The following is a 26,989-nucleotide window of genomic DNA, read 5'->3' as shown; positions in this document are numbered from 1 at the left end:
GCGTAAAGAACACATCTCTGATCACCTGAAAAACCTCCACTGGCTCCCCGTAAATAAGAGGATTACTTTCCGCCTCCTAACACACGCACACAAAGCACTTTACGAACTTGGACCTGAATGCCTCAACACACGACTATCCTTCTACACCCCCTCCCGTCAGCTACGATCCTCCAACCAAGCCCTTGCCACTGTACCTCGCATCAACAGAACCACCATGGGAGGCAGATCCTTCTCCTACCTGGCAGCTAAAACCTGGAACTCTCTCCCTACTCACCTTCGCCTTACTCAGAACCACCCAGCATTCAGAAAGCAACTTAAAACTTGGATATTCGACAAGTAATTCCCCACCCCCCCTCAAGCGCCTTGAGACCCTATGGGTATGTAGCGCGCTATATAAATCTCTTGACTTGACTTGACACCACTGGTAAGTAATGCCCCGCCCCCTCTGGAGGTGCACACCACATGTAGGAATTCTCAGCCTCCCCTGGAGGCCCACGCTACAGGTAAGTAGCCTCATCTGCCTCCCGTCACCAGCGAAGGCTGAAGCTGTCTTAATGCCAAAGCCCTCTGCTTCATGCGTAGGAGACACACTAAGGTTATACATTCCTCCTCCTCCCTGTCAAGCCTGGTACCATCCACTGAAATTCTTTCAGCCCTGCCTTATGTCTTTGTTCCTGTTGTGTCTTTTTCTTTCTTTTCACTTCTGTCCTCTTTCCTGCTCAGAGTTTTGTGGCCTGTGCCGGAAGCCGCTGTCCCGCACACAGCCCGCGGTGCGTGCCCTGGAACAGCTCTTCCACGTGGAGTGCTTCACCTGCTTCAAGTGTGAGAAGCAGCTGCAGGGCCAGCAGTTCTACGACGTGGACGCCAAGCCTTTCTGCGAGGAGTGCTACGCGGTGAGTGGGTCTTCAGGCTGTGGTGTGGGTCAGAAGTGGCAAGAAAGTGCGTTTAAACATGGCTCGCCCAGGTGCTGGTGGTGGTGATGATGCTGGCAGTGCTCAAGCGTTTGGTGCTGATGCTGGCAGTGATGCTGGTGCTGATGATGCTGGGGTTAGTGGTGCTCATGCGTTTGGTGCTGATGATACTGATAGAGCGCGCAGGTCACCCGGCCAACAATTTTACCATACACGCATCGGGCCCATATATTTTCAATACACTATAATTATTAATCGGGCGACCATACACTCTACTACCAGAAACCCTTGTTCCTTCTTATTTATTTCTACTGTACCCGACTTACCAATCCACCGTTACGGGTACCTATGACCACAATGGATCAGAGAGCTAGCTGTAAAAGAAAGGCAGGCAACAAAATACCAACTTTTATATTTCTTTGTATTCATAAAATGACCACAAACTCAGGAAGTTTTAAAACCTTTATCTAAAGTTCAGATTCAGAAAGCATAAGATTTATGACCATTAAACAATCAATAACCAAGATAATAAAGAGCACATATCCATAAAGGAAATAGATCAAGCCAACCATTTATGAGTCTAATGGAAGGTAAGAACAGGAACATGCTAATCAAACTTTTCAGGGATGGAACTTCAAATTGAATAACTATAGATGGGCAGATTTAGGAACATACTAGAATTTTACTACTGAGATAATACTTCAAAAGGATGGGTGAAAATTTGGAAACCCTATACATCTATAGGGAGGGTAAAAATGGAACATGCTGTAGTTCTAGCAACATTACTTCAATCAGCTTAATAGGTGAAAATTATAAACCACATCTATATTTAATAAACGGTATGAAGAGTTGTGCTTAAAGGAAGGGTAACATAGGAACATGCTAGAAAAACAGCAATAACGTTTGAGCTTTCTTTCAGTAGCTTTGCGAAAGCATGGAAAATCAATTATGCGCAAAGGTATGTCTTTATTAAAGCAAAGACAGAAAAAATGAAGGTTCAGTATAGTCTTTTAGCACTATAATTACCTAGACTGGTGTGAAGACCAACCCTGGCCACGGGTCAGTTAAGGACAGGAAATACCCCAAGGAAGGACAGTCATCGACAGGACAGCAGGTGCAGAATGGACACCCCAGGACAGGACAGGAGAACCAGATTAGGATCAGGACAGGACCACCAAGGAACGACCAGCACCCGCAGTTTGGAAGCAACGCCTGCGCTCCACCCTCTCTGCAGCTATCAGTCAGAACCCCCATTGGGTTGGCGAACTCCCCAGCAAAGTGCTCCGCCAGCACTTAAGGTTTAGTAAAACCTCCAGAGTCTATAGTATATTTCGGACAGAGTGCTCCGCAGCCCTCTGTATCAGTCACCTATTGAGTGCGTTGGGTCAGTGACAGGTCAGCTATTCAGACAAGTCGGACAATTTCTCTAGCTAAACCTAGGCTAGTTATACTGTTTTCGGGTCAGTATACCACCCCCCAAATGTTGCAAGTGTAAGAATTCCCCAATTTCGATTGGTCCCCAAGTAGGATAGGTCAACACACCAATCACTTTTCACCTCTACAAGACTTCATTTGCATTTTCTGGGACCGCCTATTGATTTTTGGGGTTCCCATGACATACTCCACAGAATACAATGGAAAGTAATACATTTGTTGCATTTGCAGGACAGTTCAGCTTCTTCTGCTAGGTCGCAGGTCACTTTCTCAGGAGCCTCTTGGCAGGGACCTCTGGTTGGCAGCCATTCAATGCCACCGGCAGAAGACTGTCATGCGCAGAAAGGCTGCTCCTCATTCGGCGTCACGAGTGTCTCTCAGACCCTCAAAATCGCGGTACATGAAAAGTAAGCGAAAACAAAATAAAACACAGAAATAAATGAATACACTGTATACCATGAATAGCTACTCTATACCCCTTACTTTATATAAACTATGGCATTATGTTTTAGTGCAAATAAACAATAACACAATCAGCAGTACAAGCTTCACCATGTGAGGATACAAAGCGGCCATCTTAATGCTAGTGCGCAAGCGCAAAGATTCCCACCAGAACTGCAAGTACGTCGCGTCACGTGAGTGTGACTAACGCATGCGCAGTAGAAACCTGCCAAGCAGCGGCCATTTTCAGTTACAAACGTTATTGAGTTAGTAAACACATAGGCAAGTGTCTCTAGGACACCCCAAATGTCAAAATAAAGGGAAATTAGTAAGACAAAACAGGTTGGGTTACGCTGTTACTTGTTATTCGAGGTTCATGAATTCAAGCAAGTCGCGTAATATGCGAATCCTTGCTCCATCAATACTGCTGATGTTGGAGGTGCTCCTGCTGTTAAACCTGATGGTGCTGCTGCTGATGATGATGCTGGGGATAGTGATGCTCGTAAGGCTGAAGCTGATGATGCTGAAGTTGGTGATGCTCTTGCTATTGGTGCGGATGCTGATGCTGGCAGTGATGGTGATAATGCTGATTCTGTGCTGTGAACCTGGTAGTTTGGATGATGTTAGTGATGGTCCTGCATTTGGTGCTGATGATGGTGAGGTTAGTGACGCTCGTCCCTCTAATGCTACTTATGCTCCTGTTCGTGATGCTGCTGCGTTTGCTGCTGATGCTCATGTCAGTGATGCTCGTGCTTTTGGTGCTGATGCTGGCAGTGATGATGGTGATACTGACTCTGTGCTTCTGGACCTGGTAGTATGGATGATGGTAGTGATGGTCCTGCGTTTGGTGCTGATGATGCTGAGGTTAGTGATGCTCGTGCGTTTGCTGCTGATGCTCATGTCAGTGATGCTCGTGCAATTGGTGCTGATGCTAACAGTGACGCTGATGATGCTGACTCTGTGCAGGGGAACCTTATAGTATCGATGATGTTAGTGATGGTCCTGCGTTAGGTGCTGATGATGGTGATGTTGGTGGTTCTATGCTGGTGGTGCTCATGATAGTGATGCTGGGGTGTGTAGGAATTTGAGTTTATCTCTCGGTCACCACAGGGCACCCTGGAAAAGTGCAGCATCTGCAAGAAAACCATCACCGACCGGATGCTGAGGGCAACAGGGAATGCCTACCACCCCCAGTGTTTCACCTGCGTAGTCTGCGGCAAGAGCCTTGAGGGGGCGCCATTCATCGTAGACCAGGGCAACCAACCCCACTGCGTTGAAGATTACCACAGGTACGTGCCCCTTAATGCCACCCTTCCACAACCTCTTAAGCCCTCGGCCCATGGCGAGCCACAAATCGGGTCTTAAGTGGCCAAAATAAACCTTTAGAGGGCGCCAAGAGCATGGCTTTAGTAAGTTCAGCAGAACCCCCGACGGCTTTTCCTGACCACCAGGTTTAAGCAAAACCCTCCACCCAAAATGGAGCCAAGAGTCCTGTAGGGTTCACTCTGAACCCATTATGTACGGCCCTTATGCTGCGCTTTGGTGCTTTCTTAAACCAGGCTTTTGATTCTCAATCTTTCACCCTTCAGGAAGTACGCCCCCCGCTGCTCTGTCTGCAGTGAGCCCATCATGCCGGAGACGGGCAAAGAAGAGACGGTGCGAGTGGTGGCCCTGGAGAAAAACTTCCACATGAAGTGTTACAAGTGTGAGGTAAGCACCCGTCTGTCTTTCTACAGGGAGGTCTTTATTCTGTCTCTGCTCTCAACTTCAGCTGTTTTTACTGCTGTGCTTGCTGGCCTCTACACCACCCTGATGTGGCCTCGGCCTCCATTTTTTTTGGCCTCTTCACCACCCTGATGTGGCCTCCGCCTCCATGCTTGCTTGCCTCTACACCACCCTGATGTGGCCTCCGCCTCCATGCTTGTTGGCCTCTACACCACCCTGATGTGGCCTCCGCCTCCATGCTTGTTGGCCTCTACACCACTCTGATGTGGCCTCCGCCTTCATGCTTGCTTGCCTCCACACCACCCTGATGTGGCCTCCTCCTCCATGCTTGCTGGCCTCTACACCACCCTGATGTGGCCTCCGCCTCCATGCTTGCTGGCCTCCACACCACCCTGATGTGGCCTCCGCCGCCATGCATGTTGGCCTCTACACCACCCTGATGTGGCCTCCGCCTCCATGCTTGCTGGCCTCTACACCACTCTGATGTGGCCTCCGCCTCCATGCTTGCTGGCCTCTACACTACCCTGATGTGGCCTCCGCCTCCATGCTTGCTGGCCTCTACACCACCCTGATGTGGCTTACGCCTCAATGCTTGTTGGCCTCTACACCCCCCTGATGTGGCCTCAGCCTCCATGCTTGTTGGCCTCTACACCACCCTGATGTGGCCTCGGCCTCCATGCTTGTTGGCCTCTACACCACCCTGATGTGGCTTCCGCCTCAATGCTTGTTGGCCTCTACACCCCCCTGATGTGGCCTCAGCCTCCATGCTTGTTGGCCTCTACACCACCCTGATGTGGCCTCCGCCTCCATGCTTGCTGGCCTCTACACCACCCTGATGTGGCCTCGGCCTCCATGCTTGTGCTGGCCTCTACTCCACCCTGATGTGGCCTCCGCCTCCATGCTTGCTGACCTCTACACCACCCTGATGTGGCCTCGGCCTCCATGCTTGTGCTGGCCTCTACACCACTCTGATGTGGCCTCGCCTCCATGCTTGCTGGCCTCTACACCACCCTGATGTGGCCTCGGCCTCCATGCTTGTGCTGGCCTCTACTCCACCCTGATGTGGCCTCCGCCTCCATGCTTGCTGACCTCTACACCACCCTGATGTGGCCTCGGCCTCCATGCTTGTGCTGGCCTCTACACCACCCTGATGTGGCCTCCGCCTCCATGCTTGCTGGCCTCCACACCATCCTGATGTGGCCTCCGCCGCCATGCATGTTGGCCTCTACACCACCCTGATGTGGCCTCCGCCTCCATGCTTGCTGGCCTCCACACCACCCTGATGTGGCCTCCGCCGCCATGCATGTTGGCCTCTACACCACCCTGATGTGGCCTCGGCCTCCATGCTTGTGCTGGCCTCTACTCCACCCTGATGTGGCCTCGGCCTCCATGCTTGCTGGCCTCTACACCACCCTGATGTGGCCTCCGCCTCCATGCTTGTTGGCCTCCACACCACCCTGAGGAGGCCTCCGCCTCCATGCTTGTTGGCCTCTACCCCACCCTGATGTGGCCTCCGCCTGCATGCTTGCTGGCCTCCACACCACCCTGATGTGGCCTCCGCCTCCATGCTTGCTGGCCTCTACACCACCCTGATGTGGCCTCCGCCTCCATGCTTGCTGGCCTCCACACCACCCTGATGTGGCCTCCGCCGCCATGCATGTTGGCCTCTACACCACCCTGATGTGGCCTCGGCCTCCATGCTTGTGCTGGCCTCTACTCCACCCTGATGTGGCCTCCGCCTCCATGCTTGCTGACCTCTACACCACCCTGATGTGGCCTCGGCCTCCATGCTTGTGCTGGCCTCTACACCACTCTGATGTGGCCTCGCCTCCATGCTTGCTGGCCTCTACACCACCCTGATGTGGCCTCGGCCTCCATGCTTGTGCTGGCCTCTACTCCACCCTGATGTGGCCTCCGCCTCCATGCTTGCTGACCTCTACACCACCCTGATGTGGCCTCGGCCTCCATGCTTGTGCTGGCCTCTACACCACCCTGATGTGGCCTCCGCCTCCATGCTTGCTGGCCTCCACACCACCCTGATGTGGCCTCCGCCGCCATGCATGTTGGCCTCTACACCACCCTGATGTGGCCTCCGCCTCCATGCTTGCTGGCCTCCACACCACCCTGATGTGGCCTCCGCCGCCATGCATGTTGGCCTCTACACCACCCTGATGTGGCCTCGGCCTCCATGCTTGTGCTGGCCTCTACTCCACCCTGATGTGGCCTCGGCCTCCATGCTTGCTGGCCTCTACACCACCCTGATGTGGCCTCCGCCTCCATGCTTGTTGGCCTCCACACCACCCTGAGGAGGCCTCCGCCTCCATGCTTGTTGGCCTCTACCCCACCCTGATGTGGCCTCCGCCTGCATGCTTGCTGGCCTCCACACCACCCTGATGTGGCCTCCTCCTCCATGCATGCTGGCCTCTACACCACCCTGATGTGGCCTCCGCCTCCATGCTTGCTGGCCTCCACACCACCCTGATGTGGCCTCCGCCGCCATGCATGTTGGCCTCTACACCACCCTGATGTGGCCTCCGCCTCCATGCTTGCTGGCCTCTACACCACCCTGATGTGGCCTCCGCCTCCATGCTTGCTGGCCTCTACACCACCCTGATGTGGCTTCCGCCTCAATGCTTGTTGGCCTCTACACCCCCCTGATGTGGCCTCCCCCTCCATGCTTGTTGGCCTCTACACCACCCTGATGTGGCCTCCGCCTCGATGCTTGCTGGCCTCTACACCACCCTGATATGGCCTCCGCCTCCATGCTTGCTGGCCTCTACACCACCCTCATGTGGCCTCAGCCTCCATGCTTGCTGGCCTCTACACCACCCTGATGTGGCCTCGGCCTCCATGCTTGTGCTGGCCTCTACTCCACCCTGATGTGGCCTCGGCCTCCATGCTTGTGCTGGCCTCTACACCACCCTGATGTGGCCTCCGCCTCCATGCTTGCTGGCCTCCACACCACCCTGATGTGGCCTCCGCTGCCATGCATGTTGGCCTCTACACCTCCCTGATGTGGCCTTGGCCTCCATGCTTGTTAGCCTCAACACCACACTGATGTGGCCTCGGCCTCCATGCTTGTTGGCCTCTACACCACCCTGATGTGGCCTCTGCCTCCATGCTTGTTGGCCTGTACACCACCCTGATGTGGCCTCGGCCTCCATTCTTTTTGGCCTCTTCACCACCCTGATGTGGCCTCCGCCTCCATGCTTGTTGGCCTCTACACCACCCTGATGTGGCCACAGCCTCCATGCTTGTTGGCCTCTGCACCACCCTGATGTGGCCTCGGCCTCCATGCTTGTTGGCCTCTACACCTCCCTGATGTGGCCTCCGCCTCCATGCTTGCTGGCCTCCACACCACCTTGATGTGGCCTCCGCCTCCATGCTTGCTGGCCTCTACACCACCCTGATGTGGCCTCTACACCACCCTGATGTGGCCTCCGCCTCCATGCTTGTTGGCCTCCACCACCCTGATGTGGCCTCGGCCTCCATGCTTGTTGGCCTCTACACCACCCTGATGTGGCCTCGGCCTCCATGCTTGTTGGCCTCTACACCACCCTGATGTGGCCTCGGCCTCCATGCTTGCTGGCCTCCACACCACCTTGATGTGGCCTCAGCCTCCATGCTTGTTGGCCTCTACACCACCCTTATGTGGCCTCGGCCTCCATGCTTGCTGGCCTCTACACCACCCTGATGTGGCCTCGGCCTCCATGCTTGCTGGCCTCTACACCACCCTGATGTGGCCTCCGCCTCCATGCTTGCTGGCCTCTACACCACCCTGATGTGGCCTCCGCCTCCATGCTTGCTGGCCTCTACACCACCCTGATGTGGCCTCCGCCTCCATGATTGTTGGCCTCCAAACCACCCTGATGTGGCCTCCGCCTCCATGCTTGCTGGCCTCCACACCACCCTGATGTGGCCTCCGCCTCCATGCTTGCTGGCCTCTACACCACCCTGATGTGGCCTCCGCCTCCATGCTTGCTGGCCTCTACACCACCCTGATGTGGCCTCCACCTCCATGCTTGCTGGCCTCCACACCACCTTGATGTGGCCTCAGCCTCCATGCTTGTTGGCCTCTACACCACCCTGATGTGGCCTCCACCTCCATGCTTGCTGGCCTCCACACCACCTTGATGTGGCCTCAGCCTCCATGCTTGTTGGCCTGTACACCAGCCTGATGTGGCCTCCGCCTCCATACTTTTTGGCCTCTACACCACCCTGATGTGGCCTCCGCCTCCATGCTTGTGCTGGCCTCTACACCTCCCTGATGTGGCCTCCGCCTCCATGCTTGTTGGCCTCTACACCACCCTGATGTGCCCTCTGCCTCCATGCTTGCTGGCCTCTACACCTCCCTGATGTGGCCTCCGCCTCCATGCTTGCTGGCCTCCACACCACCTTGATGTGGCCTCCGCCTCCATGCTTGTTGGCCTCTACACCACCCTGATGTGGCCTCTACACCACCCTGATGTGGCCTCCGCCTCCATGCTTGTTGGCCTCTACACCATCTGATGTGGCCTCGGCCTCCATGCTTGTTGGCCTCTACACCACCCTGATGTGGCCTCCGCCTCCATGCTTGCTGGCCTCTACACCACCCTGATGTGGCCTCCGCCTCCATGCTTGCTGGCCTCTACACTACCCTGATGTGGCCTCCGCCTCCCTGCTTGTTGGCCTCCACACCACCCTGATGTGGCCTCGGCCTCCATTCTTTTTGGCCTCTACACCACCCTGATGTGGCCTCCGCCTCCATGCTTGCTTGCCTCCACACCACCCTGATGTGGCCTCCGCCTCCATGCTTGTTGGCCTCTACACCACCCTGATGTGGCCTCGGCCTCCATGCTTGTTGGCCTCTACACCACCCTGATGTGGCCTCGGCCTCCATGTTTGCTGGCCTCTACACCACCCTGATGTGGCCTCGGCCTCCATGCTTGTGCTAGCCTCTACACCACCCTGATGTGGCCTCCGCCTCCATGCTTGTTGACCTCTACACCACCCTGATGTGGCCTCCGCCTCCATGCTTGTGCTGGCTTCTACACCACCCTGATGTGGCCTCGGCCTCCATGCTTGCTTGCCTCCACACCACCCTGATGTGGCCTCCGCCTCCATGCTTGTTGACCTCTACACCACCCTGATGTGGCCTCCGCCTCCATGCTTGTGCTGGCCTCCACACCACCCTGATGTGGCCTCCGCCTCCATGCTTGCTGGCCTCTACACCACTCTGATGTGGCCTCCGCCTCCATGCTTGCTTGCCTCCACACCACTCTGATGTGGCCTCGGCCTCCATGCTTGTGCTAGCCTCTACACCACCCTGATGTGGCCTCCGCCTCCATGCTTGTTGACCTCTACACCACCCTGATGTGGCCTCCGCCTCCATGCTTGCTTGCCTCTACACCACCCTGATGTGGCCTCCGCCTCCATGCTTGCTGGCCTCTACACCACCCTGATGTGGCCTCCGCCTCCATGCTTGCTGGCCTCTACACCACCCTGATGTGGCCTCCGCCTCCATGCTTGCTGGCCTCTACACCACCCTTATGTGGCCTCCGCCTCCATGCTTGCTGGCCTCTACACCACCCTGATGTGGCCTCCGCCTCCATGCTTGTTGGTCTCCACACCACCCTGATGTGGCCTCGGCCTCCATTCTTTTTGGCCTCTACACCACCCTGATGTGGCCTCCGCCTCCATGCTTGCTTGCCTCCACACCACCCTGATGTGGCCTCCGCCTCCATGCTTGTTGGCCTCTACACCACCCTGATGTGGCCTCGGCCTCCATGCTTGTTGGCCTCTACACCACCCTGATGTGGCCTCCGCCTCCATGCTTGCTGGCCTCTACACCACCCTGATGTGGCCTCGGCCTCCATGCTTGTGCTAGCCTCTACACCACCCTGATGTGGCCTCCGCCTCCATGCTTGTTGACCTCTACACCACCCTGATGTGGCCTCCGCCTCCATCCTTGTGCTGGCTTCTACACCACCCTGATGTGGCCTCGGCCTCCATGCTTGCTTGCCTCCACACCACCCTGATGTGGCCTCCGCCTCCATGCTTGTTGACCTCTACACCACCCTGATGTGGCCTCCGCCTCCATGCTTGTGCTGGCCTCCACACCACCCTGATGTGGCCTCCGCCTCCATGCTTGCTGGCCTCTACACCACTCTGATGTGGCCTCCGCCTCCATGCTTGCTTGCCTCCACACCACTCTGATGTGGCCTCGGCCTCCATGCTTGTGCTAGCCTCTACACCACCCTGATGTGGCCTCCGCCTCCATGCTTGCTTGCCTCTACACCACCCTGATGTGGCCTCGGCCTCCATGCTTGTGCTGGCCTGTACACCACCCTGATGTGGCCTCGGCCTCCATGCTTGCTGGCCTCTACACCACTCTGATGTGGCCTCCGCCTCAATGCTTGCTTGCCTCTACACCACCCTGATGTGGCCTCGGCCTCCATGCTTGCTTGCCTCTACACCACCCTGATGTGGCCTCGGCCTCCATGCTTGTGCTGGCCTCTATACCACCCTGATGTGGCCTCCGCCTCCATGCTTGCTGGCCTCTACACCACTCTGATGTGGCCTCCGCCTCCATGCTTGCTTGCCTCCACACCACTCTGATGTGGCCTCCGCCTCCATGCTTGCTGGCCTCTACACCACCCTGATGTGGCCTCCGCCTCCATGCTTGCTGGCCTCTACACCACTCTGATGTGGCCTCCGCCTCCATGCTTGCTGGCCTCTACACCACTCTGATGTGGCCTCCGCCTCCATGCTTGCTGGCCTCTACACCACCCTGATGTGGCCTCCGCCTCCATGCTTGCTGGCCTCTACACCACTCTGATGTGGCCTCTGCCTCCATGCTTGCTGGCCTCTACACCACCCTGATGTGGCCTCCGCCTCCATGCTTGCTGGCCTCTACACCACTCTGATGTGGCCTCCGCCTCCATGCTTGCTGGCCTCTACACCACCCTGATGTGGCCTCCGCCTCCATGCTTGCTGGCCTCCACACCACTCTGATGTGGCCTCGGCCTCCATGCTTGCTGGCCTCTACACCACTCTGATGTGGCCTCCGCCTCCATGCTTGCTGGCCTCTACACCACCCTGATGTGGCCTCCGCCTCCATGCTTGCTGGCCTCTACACCACTCTGATGTGGCCTCCGCCTCCATGCTTGCTGGCCTCTACACCACCCTGATGTGGCCTCCGCCTCCATGCTTGCTGGCCTCTACACCACTCTGATGTGGCCTCGGCCTCCATGCTTGCTGGCCTCTACACCACCCTGATGTGGCCTCCGCCTCCATGCTTGCTGGCCTCTACACCACCCTGATGTGGCCTCCGCCTCCATGCTTGCTGGCCTCTACACCACTCTGATGTGGCCTCTGCCTCCATGCTTGCTGGCCTCTACACCACCCTGATGTGGCCTCGGCCTCCATGCTTGCTGGCCTCTACACCTCCCTGATGTGGCCTCCGCCTCCATGCTTGCTGGCCTCTACTCCACCCTGATGTGGCCTCAGCCTCCATGCTTGCTGGCCTCTACACCACCCTGATGTGGCCTCCGCCTCCATGCTTGCTGGCCTCTACACCACTCTGATGTGGCCTCCGCCTCCATGCTTGCTGGCCTCTACACCACCCTGATGTGGCCTCCGCCTCCATGCTTGCTGGCCTCCACACCACTCTGATGTGGCCTCGGCCTCCATGCTTGCTGGCCTCTACACCACTCTGATGTGGCCTCCGCCTCCATGCTTGCTGGCCTCTACACCACCCTGATGTGGCCTCCGCCTCCATGCTTGCTGGCCTCTACACCACTCTGATGTGGCCTCCGCCTCCATGCTTGCTGGCCTCTACACCACCCTGATGTGGCCTCCGCCTCCATGCTTGCTGGCCTCTACACCACTCTGATGTGGCCTCGGCCTCCATGCTTGCTGGCCTCTACACCACCCTGATGTGGCCTCCGCCTCCATGCTTGCTGGCCTCTACACCACCCTGATGTGGCCTCCGCCTCCATGCTTGCTGGCCTCTACACCACTCTGATGTGGCCTCTGCCTCCATGCTTGCTGGCCTCTACACCACCCTGATGTGGCCTCGGCCTCCATGCTTGCTGGCCTCTACACCTCCCTGATGTGGCCTCCGCCTCCATGCTTGCTGGCCTCTACTCCACCCTGATGTGGCCTCAGCCTCCATGCTTGCTGGCCTCTACACCACCCTGATGTGGCCTCGGCCTCCATGCTTGCTGGCCTCTACACCACCCTGATGTGGCCTCGGCCTCCATGCTTGCTGGCCTCTACACCACCCTGATGTGGCCTCCGCCTCCATGCTTATTTATTTATTTTATTTTATTTTGAAGGTTTTATATAGCGCGAACAAGATCTTTGCAGATAACAGAGCGCTTTACAGAGGCAGGTGGAAGATAGGGGAACAGGGAGCATAGTAAGGATGTAGATCATCAAGTTCATGTACAAAGCCACAATAATACAAATAGTACAGGTATGAGGTAGCATGGCCTAGTTGGGACTTGGGTCATCCAAAGCAATGTAAATAAAACAGAAATAGAGGAAAATACATATATGTGGGATCAGGACTCTGAGCATTTTAGTCTAATACAAGTCAAAACACCCGTGCATAGGAATATATAGGCTATATAATAATATAATACTGGCAATACTGATCGACGCATTGTAAATCAAACGCATTGTTCAAGTGTATTTAGCCATAAGGATATTTTTGACTTCTTTCTTGAAAAGAAGGGAGGAGGAGATGAGCCTGGTTTCCGGAGGAAGTGCGTTCCAGATCCTGGGCGCCATTCCTGAGAAGGAGCGTTTGTACGTTTTTTCCTTCCGGAATCTTCTCGGTTTCAGCAGAAGATTGTTTGTGCTCCTGGTAGTTCTGGACCCGCCGGAAATTGTCAACTTATGTGTGAGGTAGCTGGGTGATTTCAGGTGTATAGCCTTGTGCGTCATGCAGGCAATTTTCAGCTGAATTCTGGCTTCAAGGGGCAGCCAGTTCAAGGCTTTGAGGTCAGGAGAGATTTTTATTTTTTTTTATTTTTTTTTATTTAAAGTTAGGGGAGATATGCGAATGTTTTTTTGATCCAGTGATGAGTCTTGCCGCCGCGTTTAGTGAAGCTCTTAGGGGTGCCGTTGTAGTTAGGGGGAGGCCGCAGAGGGCCACGCTGCCGTAGTCTATGCGAGGGATGACTAGTGCTTGTACTGCGGTTTGGAAGTCTTTTGCTGGGAGGAAGGGTTTAAGTTTCCTCAAGGTATTTATTTGGAAGTTCGCCCCCTTAGTAGCCTTGCTGATATGCTGCTGCATGCTGAGGTTGGTGTCTAGTGTTATGCCTAAGGATTTTGCTGAGTCCACGATGGTCGGTTGGACATTGAGTGCTGTTAGGTGCTTAAGCCATGTTTGTGCGGAGGATATTCTCGTGGGAGGTGCGATTAGGAGGAACTCCGTCTTCATAGCATTGAGTTTGAGGTGGTTATCGGCCAGCCAAGATTGGGTGTTTCTGATCGTAGAGTTCAGACTCAGGATGTCTTTGGGGGATTGTAGCTTGAGATATAATTGAGTGTCATCAGCGTACATGTGAAAGTGAACATTGGATGCTTGTAGTAGGGTGGTGAGAGGTTCCATAACAAGGTTGAACAAAGTAGGGGATAGGCAGGATCCTTGAGGGACACCTAACGATACCGGTATTGGGGAGGACAACACGTTTTTGCTCTTAAATTTTTGAGATCGGTTGTGTAGAAAGGAGGTGAACCAACGAAGCACAGTCCCAGATAGCCCCATTCTTGTCTTTAGGAGTTCGAGTAAGTTCTCATGTTTCACTGTGTCGAATGCTGAAGAGAGATCAAGAAGGATGAGGAGGCAGGTATCGTTTTGATCTAGGATTTGAAGGGCGTCGTCAATTATGTGAGTCATAGCTGTTTCAGTGCTGTGCCCTGCTCGGAAGCCTGATTGATGAGGGTTGAGGAGATCAAACTGTTCTATGTGTTTTGTCAATTGTAGTTGGACGCATTTTTCTAAAAGTTTGGCGAGAGTGGGAATGTTGGTAATCGGACGGTAATTGCTTAGATCCGTGGGGTCGGCTGTTGGTTTCTTCAGTAGAGGTGTAACTTGTCCAACTTTGAGGGAGTCGGGGATAGTTCCTTGTTGTAGTGAGCTATTGATAATTTTAGTCCAGAGTGGGAGGAGCAAAGGGATGAAGTCTTTTACGGCGTTAGCCGGAAGAGGGTCAGTGAGGTGATTGGATGGTTTTAGGGTGCTGAGTATCCTGTCAATGTCTTCTTCAGAGTAGGTGTCAAAGGATGACCAATTCGCATTGTTTTTTAGTTTATTGGGTGTTCTGCAGTTGGGTATTGAGTAAAGGCTTGCGTCATTGAGGAGGTCGCTCCTTATATTGTCAGTTTTTTTGTTAAAGAAAACCGAGAAATCTTCGCAGGAAGGAGTAGATCTCAACATGTCGACAGCTGGGGGTTTATTTATTTATTTATTTATTCAAAGTTTTATATAGCGCGAACAAGATCCTTACAGATATCAGAGCGCTTCACAACGGAGAGAGGGCAGAAGGGGTGAACAGAGATAGTGGGAGCAATATAATAGTACAAACATGGTAGGATAATAATAACATACATAAAACATATCAAAATACAATCAGGTAAATGTTTTTCCTTAGATTGAGCTCGGATTAGCTCGAACAATTTACTTGGACGGTTTTTTGCTTGGTCTAGCTGGAGTCTGAAGAACTCTGATTTTGAGCGTTTTATTTTCCTGAAGTATGCATTTCTCTTTTTCCTCAGAGTTTTAAGATGGAATGTCGAGGGAACTGATCTCCAGGTGCGCTCTGCCATTCGCATGGCCCGTCTCTCTTCATTGAGACTCCCGTTGTACCAAGGGTTGGACTTCTTAGTGGGTACTCTTTTCAGTTGCAATGGGGCGGCCTCATTGATTATTGAGGCCATGGAGTTGAGATAGTGGTCAGTTAGGTACTGAACGTCAGTGACGTCGGTAGAGGGGAGTAGGAGATTGCAGCTGTTAGGGGGAAGAGAGTTTGGATTGAGTTTCCTCATGTCTCTTTTCCAGACTTTGGGCATGGAGTATTGCACCGGGATGCGTTTTACTTTTTCCTTGATAAGGAATGTGATAATATGATGGTCTGACCAGTCACAGGGTTGGATTGAGTCAAGTTGAGTGGTGCCTTCTTTGGAGATGACAAGGTCGAGGATAGAGCCTTTGTCATGTGTTGGGGTGTTGCAAATTTGAGTGAGGTCAGAAGCGTTAAGGACATTTTTGATGCTATTAACTACTGCGTCACTGCAGTCATTCCAATGAAGATTGTAGTCACCAAGGTAAATTTGTGTGTTTTGCCGTCCTGCGTTGATTGACATTGTGTCCATGAGTTGTTGGGAGAAGATGATGTTGTCCCCCGGGGGGTGGTACATGATGTGTAGTGAACATACAGGTTTGTTCTCACTGATGACATCAAGGCAGAAGTATTCACAGGAGGTAAGAGAAGGGGCGGCGACCTTATTAATAGAGAGGTTGCTCTTGCAAATGCAGGCGATTCCGCCACCTGTCTTGTTGGACCTGTCAAGTCTAGTGATGCAGTAGTTGGGGGGGGACTAGGATATCCATGATAGGATTGGAGGATTCAGTTAACCATGTTTCCGTTAGTATGGCCAGGTCAAGGTCCATAGACAAGATGAGGTCAGCGACCTCCGACGAGTGTTTTTGGGCAGATCTACAGTTGAGAAGTGTGCATTTGAGTCTGGGGGTGTAAGGGGAGGTGGAGGGTTCCGTAGTGAGAGGGACTTTAGTGAGGTTGTTGGGAACAGAGCCTCTGTTGCTACGCGTGGGGTGCCTGATAGGGTTGGAGAGAATCGTAGGAATGGATATGTTGATGGTGGCTAGGCGTTTTTGGGTTGCCGGGCCATATGTGCTGAGAAGGGTGTGTATGTCGCGGTCCGAGAGGGTCTTGATAGCGCGCTGGGGGCGGTTGGCGGTATTGCGAGAGGAGATAGAGGTCCAATGTAAGGCGCGAGTGGGATGTGTCTTGTTAGTGCGCTGCGGCCCGTTGGAGGTATTGCGAGAGGAGATAGAGGTCCTATGTAAGGGGTGACTAGGATGTGCGGGGGAGTTGTTTATTAGTTGAGAGGTGGTGGTGTGGGGGGGGGGGCTCGATGTGCGTGAGGAGTAACTCTTTGAGCGTGTGGAGTTCTTCTTTCACTTGGAGGAGGGTGGTCATGATTATGTCCAGCGTGCCGTTGGGTACGGGGTTAGAGTTATTGGAAGGGTAATCAGTGTCAGGGGGGGGTGAGGCAATTGCGAGACGTGTTGAGACTAGTTGTTGCGGGGGTGCAAGTGTGGTATTGGGGCGTGAGAGTGGGGGGGGGGGCGATGTTGAGGGAAGAGTGGGGACCAGGAGTGGCGGGAGTGCTAAGGGTGGGGGGGGGGGAAGGGAAACGTTGAGGGAAGAGTGAAGGCTAGGATTGGCGGGAGTGCAGGGTGTGGGGGGGCAATGTTGAGGGAGGGGTGTAGGTCAGGAATGGGTGGAGTGCTAAGGGTGGGGGGGAGCTGTTGAGGGAGGGGTGAAGGCTAGGAGTAGCAGGAGTGCAGGGAGTGGGGGGGGGGCGATGTTGAGGGAGGGGGAGATGATGATGGAGGGTTGTATGTCAGGAGTAGTTTGAGTGCAGAGGGTGGGGGGGAGATGTTGAGGGAGGAGTGGGGGCCAGGAGGGAGGGAGCAGGGAGTGGGGGGGGAGAGATCGCGGCAGGAGGTGGAGCTAGGAGCGGCGGGAGTGTAGGTAGTGGTGGGGGTGGAGAAAGTGGGGGGGATTTGGGAAGGGATAGAGTCGAGTTGTGGGGGTCAGAGGCGGTGGGTCGTTCTGAGAAGTTAGTTGGAAGTGAGGGGTTCTGGTTCAGTTGGATTGGAGTATGTGTGGAGGTCCGGCGGTTGGAGAGGTGCTCCTTGAACGTGGGGAACAGGTTGTCGAGTAGATCCAGGTTCCTGTCTGTGGATTGAATTAGGACAATCCCGTTATTGTAGATAGTAATGGCTGTACTGCCTGGGAAGAGTTGGGATGGTGCGATTGAGAGTGTTAGTCCATGAGCGGATTTCCTGATGGTGGAGACGTTGAGTAAGAAAAACGCTTTTCTCCATTGAGCTCTCTGTGTGGTGTGGAAGATGATATTAGTGTTCAGGGATCCATTTGCCGGTGAGAAGTAGGTGTCGACAAAAGGTGTTTCAGGGTGGGACCTCAGGAAGTTGTGTTTAAAGCGTTTGGCGGCTTTCTTTGTGAGTGCGGGTGGGAAGTTTATTTTATATGTGTGCTTGCCGCAGAGATCCATGTTAGGATGGCGTAAATGAGGGTGTGGGAGAGGAGAGTGAGCAGAAGAGATATACAAGAGCACAGATAAATGCAGACAACAAATTACCAATAGATGCAGATAATATGTCACATTGGTCAAAAGAGGCAATAGTGGGAGGTCCAAATATATGTGATAGCAACATACACAAGAGCTATACAAGGGCACAGATAGATGCAGGCAACAAATTACAAATAAATGCAGATAATATGTTGCCTGGGTCAAAAAGGGGGACTAGTCAGAGGTCAAAATATGTGTTAGCAGCCTACACAGATATATAATAAACAAATATGCGTATAATGCTGATGAAGTACTGTAGCAAAATACATACATATGCCCACAGCAAGTTAAGGCGTCAAGTGATACTATTGAGCAGCCCGAGGTGTATGAGGTAGCGATCGGTGCAAAAGTAGATTAAATTAAATTAGGTGCAGGTATATGTATCTAAGACACAAGTAGAAGTATAGTACTCCAATAAAGGCCTTGCCTGCCGCTAATAAAAGTGTACAATTTAAAAATAGACGTATAATACTAATGATATATCGGACCTACATACATGTGCAGGCAAAAGCAATCTCAGTCACAAATGAGACTAGAGAGCAGCCAGAACTAACTGAGGTAGCGTTCAGTGCATTAAGTACAAATAGAAATATAATACTGCAATAAAAGGCAAACATTCGGTAGTTGAGATTAGTGAAAAGAAACCAGCTTTTAGGGCATGATCATATATTACAGAGGACCAGTCCATGATGGCTGCCAAGGATAGAAACCACCAAAGAAAGTTCAGTCTAACCAGTCTAAAATGGCCGCCAAGAAGGGGAGGTAAAGACGACAAGAGAGAGAGAGAGACCAGTCTAAAATGGCCGCCAAAGTATGATAGTCCTCTTTTTGTTGCTGTTATTTTAGGAACATGGAAAGGCAGCTTCAGTTTCTGTTTGAGCAGGCCAAGTTCCTATCTTGTTGGGAGGGAGTCTTATCTCTGTTTTTAGGTCTCCTGGCGTTTAACAGCGCGTCAGCGCTGTGTCCGCCAGGAGATCTTTTGTCACTGACTGTGCTCCCCAGGAGACAGTACTGGCCGCGCGCATTGCCTCCTCAAGGAGGCGATTTGAGCGGGGCACGCGCTCGCGAACGCGCTCAGCTGCTGTCTCCCGGGAAGCTCTTTCACCAAACACGCATGCGCATACACAGACGCATACACAGACACACACACACACAAGCGCCCATGCACGCACGCACCCACACATACAGAGAACCTACCCCCGCTGTCGCATACACACACGCGTGCACACACACACTCACAAGTGCACCGAGCGCCCCCCCGCCCCCACTTACCGCCACTCCGGACTTCAGCCGCCACCGCTCCTCTCCTGGGCAGGCACTCCGTGGGCGCGGCTTCCAGCAGGAAACGGAAGTCCCGCCCCACGGTAGTTTTCCTCACGTGCACACGCTCGCGCCAGCTCGGAAAATGGCAGTTCGGCTTCTCTGGGCCTAGGTATGGTTTATTTTTAGGTGCGTGGAATAAAGCCTCGTGGCGTGCGGGAAGGGCCTGGGATATTTGCGGCCCCTGCTACCGTAAGGCCTGTGACTGGAATAGCAAAGGGAGGTGGGGGGAGCTTGGTGACTGACTGCGGCGCGCGCTCTTTGAGGGAAGAGCTGGGTTTGTTGTGCTTTCTTGTGTCAACGTGACCCCCTGTCATTTCAACAATCCCTACTGTTATTTTTGGGCCACATGATGACGAATAATGTCTTGAAGTCAAGTTTAATGAATTAACCCTTCCTCGAATAATTCTAACTGGTCAGATCATCTGCGGCAGTCTAACTGGGTCTGTTATCTCACAATCGATGGTTTAATTACCCCTTCGAAATTAAGGTATTGTCCAAATCCAAATGGCGGGCTATTGATGCTAGTGAAGCGAGTGTCCCTTGAGAAATCCTAGAAGGATAACTACGAGGTGGCCCTGTGTCCGGAGTGACGCCTTCAGCCTGTCTTGGGTTTTAAGTCAACAGCTTTGTAGGGCAGTCTTCAAATTGTGTCCCAAAAAAAACTACAAGCCCCAGCATGCTTAGGTATGCATGAAAGCCTGAAGAAGTGTCATAGGACACGGGGAGCATTATCGAAATGGTATCAGCTGTTTTTATGGCAACTCCGTGTTTCCAAAGGGCAGCAACAAGTGCCGTTGACATCTGCCCTAGAGCTGAAAGTGCCGTTGCATTCCAGTGGGCATGGAAAGATCAGCTCTGGGGCAGATCACAGAAACTTGTGTGGGGACCTGGGGTGCGTAGAGACGTGTAGCAGAGAGGTGTTAAGAAATGTTACCCTAAAAGATGCCATAAACTTTAACATGTGGCAACCCATTAACCCCCCACGGGGTATTTATGGCTACCAGCTCACAAATCACTGCCCTCCTCCTCCCCTGCCAGCAAGGGGTTAGCAAACCAAAACACTGCAGGGGGCTGGGTGAGAGGAGGGGGATGTTGGCATTACAGAAAGAAACAGGTGGCCAGAGCCCCAAACAACAGTTCAATTGCATACGTGCACTTAAGGTCAAAAATTGTAAACTGGAGAATTCCTTTTCCTGCGGTATCGTGGACAATTGAAAAAGAATGAATGACTGTTTTATGTCGTAATGTCATTATTTTGTACCTTAGGTTACAGCTTTCACTTTGCCGGGATCCGTAGAGCTGCGTGCTTCCCCGATGGGACGTCCTTTCAATTGGGGAAGGGGTGTTTGTGAGTGTGTGTGTTTTTAACATTGCAGCTTCTGCCAGGCTGAGGGGCGGGGGCAGCTCTCTATCATGCTGAGAATGGGGGTGGGGGGTATGAAGGGGAGGGGGGTTTGCCGTCTTCGGCCTCCATTCACAGCCTTTCAGAATAATTTGCAAACCCCATCCCTGTCTGATTAATATTAACGGGACAAGGATTCTGCGATACCTCCCGATTGCAGTTTGTTTGCACTGACGTCACGTACTGCATCAGGCACAGCACAAAGTAATCTTGCACAATAAATGCATCTGCATTGTAACCCGATATAGGTGCCCGGGGCTCTGGGTTATGCTGGCTCGGACTTCTGTTGACGTTTAATAGTAACTGTAAGGATTGAGTTGTATTAAGCTGTAGCCTTATACAGTTCACAGACACACTCTGTTCTAAAGTAAACACCCCTCCCTTATACTGATCTGCAAATGGCGTGCGGCCTTACAACAACAGTGTGTGCCTGTTACTGACATCAATGCACACAGACTGCACTTACAGTGAATAGCTACCAAGGGGTCCTACGTCGCGTGTGACATTTCCACCCATTCTTTCATTTTGTTCCAACAGCGCATTGGTTTCTGGGGCTTGCAGTTTTATTTCACGCTCCTACAATTACAAGCATATATAGAATGTTTCGGCTTAAAGCAGGATGGAGTAGAGGTGTGACACATGTCACAGGACAGTGCCAGCTGTGTTATAGTGTGACAGCGCCACGTCATGGACATTTACCAGCACAGACATTGTTGGGCTCTTGCTTCTTTGAAAACGCCGGAAGTGTGTTCTTTGCAACTGTGCACGTGCATTGACAAGGGCGGAATTGAAACAGCGTTCACTACTTGGCTGCACCATCACAAAGCACTTTTGTTTATCGAAGGCTCCACGCTAACCCCCCTTCTTTTCTTTTTAGGTCTCCTGGCGTTTAACAGCGCGTCAGCGCTGTGTCCGCCAGGAGATCTTTTGTCACTGACTGTGCTCCCCAGGAGACAGTACTGGCCGCGCGCATTGCCTCCTCAAGGAGGCGATTTGAGCGGGGCACGCGCTCGCGCTCAGCTGCTGTCTCCCGGGAAGCTCTTTCACCAAACACGCATGCGCATACACAGACGCATACACAGACACACACACACACACACACACACAAGCGCCCATGCACGCACGCACCCACACATACAGAGAACCTACCCCCGCTGTCGCATACACACACGCGTGCACACACACACTCACAAGTGCACCGAGCGCCCCCCCGCCCCCACTTACCGCCACTCCGGACTTCAGCCGCCACCGCTCCTCTCCTGGGCAGGCACTCCGTGGGCGCGGCTTCCAGCAGGAAACGGAAGTCCCGCCCCACGGTAGTTTTCCTCACGCGCACACGACCAGCTGGCAGGGACAACACATGCGCATTGCGCAATTAGCTCAAGCGCGTGTGACATCAGGGGCGTGCGCCGCGCAGCAGAGAAGAGAAGACAAAGCCAAGCTCTCAGGTCACTCAGGACTCATCACCGGCGGGGCCTTTATTTGCAAATTGCATGCAATCATTTAAATTGTCCGCCCCCTACCTGGCTAGCCTTGAGGCTTGCGCTGCCCCCCCCCTCTCAGCTGCCTCCCCTCCCCACCTCAGCTGCCCTCATCCGCTCCAGCTCGCCTTGCGACCCCAGCCCTCTCAGGTCAGGTGAGTCCGTTCTCCTCTGTTAAAGTTAAAAAACGTAAAACTTCAAAAACGTAATTAAGATGTAACGCTCGGCTCATCATCATGTATCGGTTTTGTTCCTATTGTGAAGCGCTCGCCTTCGGGTAAAGTCCGCGCTCAAAAACACATGAATAAATAAAGTGGCGAGTCAGTCATCATGATGCAGTGTGAGACGGTGTGTGCGGGCCACTGTGGGATACTGAAGTAGATTGTAAAGTTCTTTCAGGAACATCCTCTTGCATTACGACATTGCAGGCAGCAGGCCATGCAGGAGATGGTAGGGAAGTCACGTGACACAAATCATCTTTATACAACAATTCAGAGTTTGATAACAAATTAATGTAACACATTGTAATATACAATGCCAATAGCTCAAACTTTAATACTGGGAGACCTATTGCATTGTAAATGCTTGTTTTTGGTGGTCTTGTCTTGTGTGGAGGAGTCAAGCTGGGGAGCCTTGTGGGCGTCGAAGGTAAAAGAGGGAGATTTATTGCTACAGCTTTATGGCCCCAGCCATTTTGAACAAAGGAAGGAAGGAAAAAGTGTACAGTACCTTCTTGTAGATCTTCTTAGCCTGTATTATGATGTTGCCAGCAAAGTGGCGCAAAAGTGAAGCATTTATTGAAGGTCTAGACAATGATAACACCAAGAACACAGCTATAATGTGCAGCGTCTGCTGGCAGGTTGAAGTGCGTGCAAGACCGGATCAGCTGAGCTGCAGCCCTTTCCCATCCGATAGGCGTTGTTTTTTTAATAAGACCCGATTGCCTGTTTCTCCACTCCTGCCCTGTGGATCCCCTGGGCAGCGACGTGTTGTCGTGTGTTTTGCTTTGTTTTGTTTCCCCAACCGCCTCGGGGCTCAGGCAACTCCGCTGGGCTGCGCTGCAACCTCCGATCACCACTTTGCCTGTTGTCCGTTGTCCGTTGTCCCCCCGGGTCAATGCTTGCTTGTCTCTACACCACCCTGATGTGGCCTCGGCCTCCATGCTTGTGCTGGCCTCTACACCACCCTGATGTGGCCTCCGCCTCCATGCTTGTTGGCCTCCACACCATCCTCATGTGGCCTCCGCCTCCATGCTTGTTGGCCTCTACACCACCCTGATGGTTTTTGGCTCCACAGTGAGCCAAGCATCTAAGAACTAAGCCAGTGACAAGACTGACTTAGCTCTCTAAGTGTACCTCGCAACAGCAGGCCTCTTCTTCCGACACTGACTGCCTCGTTCAACACCGTAACCTTTTTTCAGCATCAGAGCTTTCCTTTGCAATAGCTGCCCCTTCCAGACACACTGCCCCCTTCCCGGCACGGTAGTTGGTCCTTTCCGGGGCTCTGGCTGGCCCCTCTTCCCTGTCTCCCTCCTCCTCTCTCTTCTCACTCCTCTGTCACTCTTCTCCCTCCTCCTCCTCTCTCTTCTCCCTTTTCCTCAGTCTCTCTTCTCACTCCTCTTCTATCACTCTTCTTCCTTCTCCTGTCACTCTTCTCCCTCCTCTGTCACTCTTCTCCCTCCTCTGTCACTCTTCTCCCTTCTCCTGTTACTCTTCTCCCTCCTCCTCCTCTCTCTCTGCCCTCCTCTCTCAACACTCCTCCTCTCTCTTCTCCCTTTTCCTCAGTCTCTCTTCTCACTCCTCTTCTGTCACTCTTCTTCCTTCTCCTGTCACTCTTCTCCCTCCTCTGTCACTCTTCTCCCTCCTCTGTCACTCTTCTCCCTTCTCCTGTTACTCTTCTCCCTCCTCCTCCTCTCTCTTCTCCCTTTTCCTCAGTCTCTCTTCTCACTCCTCTTCTGTCACTCTTCTTCCTTCTCCTGTCACTCTTCTCCCTCCTCTGTCACTCTTCTCCCTCCTCTGTCACTCTTCTCCCTTCTCCTGTTACTCTTCTCCCTCCTCCTCCTCTCTCTTCTCCCTTTTCCTCAGTCTCTCTTCTCACTCCTCTTCTGTCACTCTTCTTCCTTCTCCTGTCACTCTTCTCCCTCCTCTGTCACTCTTCTCCCTCCTCTGTCACTCTTCTCCCTTCTCCTGTTACTCTTCTCCCTCCTCCTCCTCTCTCTTCTCCCTTTTCCTCAGTCTCTCTTCTCACTCCTCTTCTGTCACTCTTCTTCCTTCTCCTGTCACTCTTCTCCCTCCTCTGTCACTCTTCTCCCTCCTCTGTCACTCTTCTCCCTTCTCCTGTTACTCTTCTCCCTCCTCCTCCTCTCTCTTCTCCCTTTTCCTCAGTCTCTCTTCTCACTCCTCTTCTGTCACTCTTCTTCCTTCTCCTGTCACTCTTCTCCCTCCTCTGTCACTCTTCTCCCTCCTCTGTCACTCTTCTCCCTTCTCCTGTTACTCTTCTCCCTCCTCCTCTCTCTTCTCCCTTTTCCTCAGTCTCTCTTCTCACTTCTCTTCTGTCACTCTTCTCCCTTCTCCTCTCTTTTCACTCCTCCTCTCGCTCTTTTCCTTCCTCCTCTGTTCTCCCTCCCTCCCTCCTGCCCTCCTTCCCTCCCTCTCTCCCTCTTTCCTCCCTTCACTGTCCCTTTTCTCCCTCCTCTCTCTCCTCTCCCTCCTATGCGTATCTTCTCCCTTCTCCTGTCACTCTTCTTCCTTCTGTCGCCTCCCCTCTCTCTTCCTTGTCTCTCTTCTACTCTGTCTTCCTTCTCCTCGTCTCTCTTACTTGTCTCTTTCTCTCTTCTCCTCAGTCTCTCTCGGCCTCTGGCTCTCTTCTTCCTCCTTCTCTGTCCTTCCACTCTTTCAGACACTACTCTGCCATAGATAAATAAAATACAGCCTCCCTCTGTCTCTCACTTGCTCTCTCTCTCCTTCCCTTCTCTCTCCTTCCCTTATCTCTCCTTCCCTTATCTCTCCTTCTCTTATCTCTCCTTCCCTTCTCTCTCCTTCCCTTCCCTTCTCTCTCCGTCCCTTATCTTCTCTCTCCTTCCCTTATCTTCTCTCTCCTTCCCTTCTCTTCTCTCTCCTTCCCTTCTCTTCTCTCTCCTTCCCTTCCCTTCCCTTCTCTCCCCTCCCCTTCCCTTCTCTTCCCTCCCCTTCCCTTCCCTCCCCTTCTCTTCCCTCTCCTTCCCTTCTCTTCCCTCTCCTTCCCTTCTCTTCCCTCTCCTTCCCTTCTCTTCCCTCTCCTTCCCTTATCTTCCCTCTCCTTCCCTTATCTTCCCTCTCCTTCCCTTCTCTTCCCTCTCCTTCCCTTATCTTCCCTCTCCTTCCCTTATCTTCCCTCTCCTTCCCTTATCTTCCCTCTCCTTCCCTTCTCTTCCCTCTCCTTCCCTTCTCTTCCCTCTCCTTCCCTTCTCTTCCCTCTCCTTCCCTTCTCTTCCCTCTCCTTCCCTTCTCTTCCCTCTCCTTCCCTTCTCTTCCCTCTCCTTCCCTTCTCTTCCCTCTCCTTCCCTTATCTTCCCTCTCCTTCCCTTATCTTCCCTCTCCTTCCCTTATCTTCCCTCTCCTTCCCTTCTCTCCCCTCCCCTTCCCTTCCCTCCCCTTCCCTTCCCTCCCCTTCTCTTCCCTCTCCTTCCCTTCTCTTCCCTCTCCTTCCCTTCTCTTCCCTCTGCTTCCCTTCTCTTCCCTCTCCTTCCCTTCTCTTCCCTCTCCTTCCCTTCTCTTCCCTCTCCTTCCCTTCTCTTCCCTTCTCTTCCCTCTCCTTCCCTTCTCTTCCCTCTCCTTCCCTTCTCTTCCCTCTCCTTCCCTTCTCTTCCCTCTCCTTCCCTTCTCTTCCCTCTCCTTCCCTTCTCTTCCCTCTCCTTCCCTTCTCTTCCCTCTCCTTCCCTTCTCTTCCCTCTCCTTCCCTTCTCTTCTCCCTCTCCTTCCCTTCTCTTCTCCCGCCTTCCCTCCCATCTCCTTTCCTTCTCTCCTTTCCTCCTCTGTCCTTCTCTTCTCTTCACAGCTGCTCTCTCTCCCGAGGTAACACGTTTTGCTTCTCGCCGTCTGCTAGTACAGCACTGATTTGAACTCTGGTCTTTTCGCGCCCCCTCGTGTCTGAGTTCAGAACAGTCTCTCGAGCATGTTTAAGTATATTTAGAGGTTTGTCCAGTTTTGACCCAGGCAGCTCTTTGCAGCAGGAGCCTGTCATAGAGCCACACGCCCTGCACTGACCGCCATCTAGTGGCCGGGACTGGAAAAGGTGAAAAATAACATGTTCGAGGCATATGAGCTGCAGATTACACACTGTGCATAGATGGCCACCTAGTGTTGGGCCCGGATGTTTGCAGTTTGTTTTTTTGTAGAAAAGTCTTTGGAAGTCACAGGATAGGTGACTCCTCCTTTGGGTGATACTGCGCATGGGCATCGGCTCCATCCCCAGATTGTTTTTTTCCACCACCGGGCTCGGATGAGTTTCCAGCGCTCCGTGTTGGAACTGATAGAGCGCGCGGGTCACCCGACCAATAATTTCGCCGCTTCCGGCCCATATATTTCAAATCGCCATATACATTGATCGGATGACCTCACGTTCTACTATCAATAATTTGTGAGTTCCTTTCGTTATTTCTTTAAAGTACCCGACTTACCATCCACCGATGCGGGTACCTATGACCACAATGGATCAGGGAGCTAGCTGTAAAAGGAAAGGCAGCAAAATACAAACCCAACAAATAACATTCAAAACTCCTTGTAAAATGACCACGGACAACTGGAAGTTTTAAAGTCTTTATCTAATTTAGTAAAATTCAGAGAATATCAAATTCACAGTAATTAAGCAATCAATAATCAAATAACAGAAAGTATATAGCT

The 26,989-nt window shown here is 52.9% G+C and overlaps 1 protein-coding gene across 2 annotated transcripts in view; it reads left to right on the top strand.

Moving 5' to 3' along the window:
- ZYX (zyxin) overlaps positions 1 to 26,989 on the top strand; it is a 180,835-nt gene that overhangs the window by 132,128 nt on the left and 21,718 nt on the right. For both annotated transcript variants that reach the window (XM_078655845.1, XM_078655846.1), the window contains exons 7-9: positions 724 to 893; positions 3,897 to 4,075; positions 4,376 to 4,496. In XM_078655845.1, coding sequence (XP_078511971.1) covers positions 724 to 893; positions 3,897 to 4,075; positions 4,376 to 4,496 — 470 coding nt within the window. The remainder of the gene's footprint in view (positions 1 to 723; positions 894 to 3,896; positions 4,076 to 4,375; positions 4,497 to 26,989) is intronic.

Source organism: Lissotriton helveticus, chromosome 7 (assembly GCF_964261635.1).
Source record: "Lissotriton helveticus chromosome 7, aLisHel1.1, whole genome shotgun sequence".
Taxonomy (NCBI): domain Eukaryota; kingdom Metazoa; phylum Chordata; class Amphibia; order Caudata; family Salamandridae; genus Lissotriton; species Lissotriton helveticus.
Note: the sequence above shows the minus strand (reverse complement) of the source record. Positions and strands in the feature narration are given on the sequence as shown.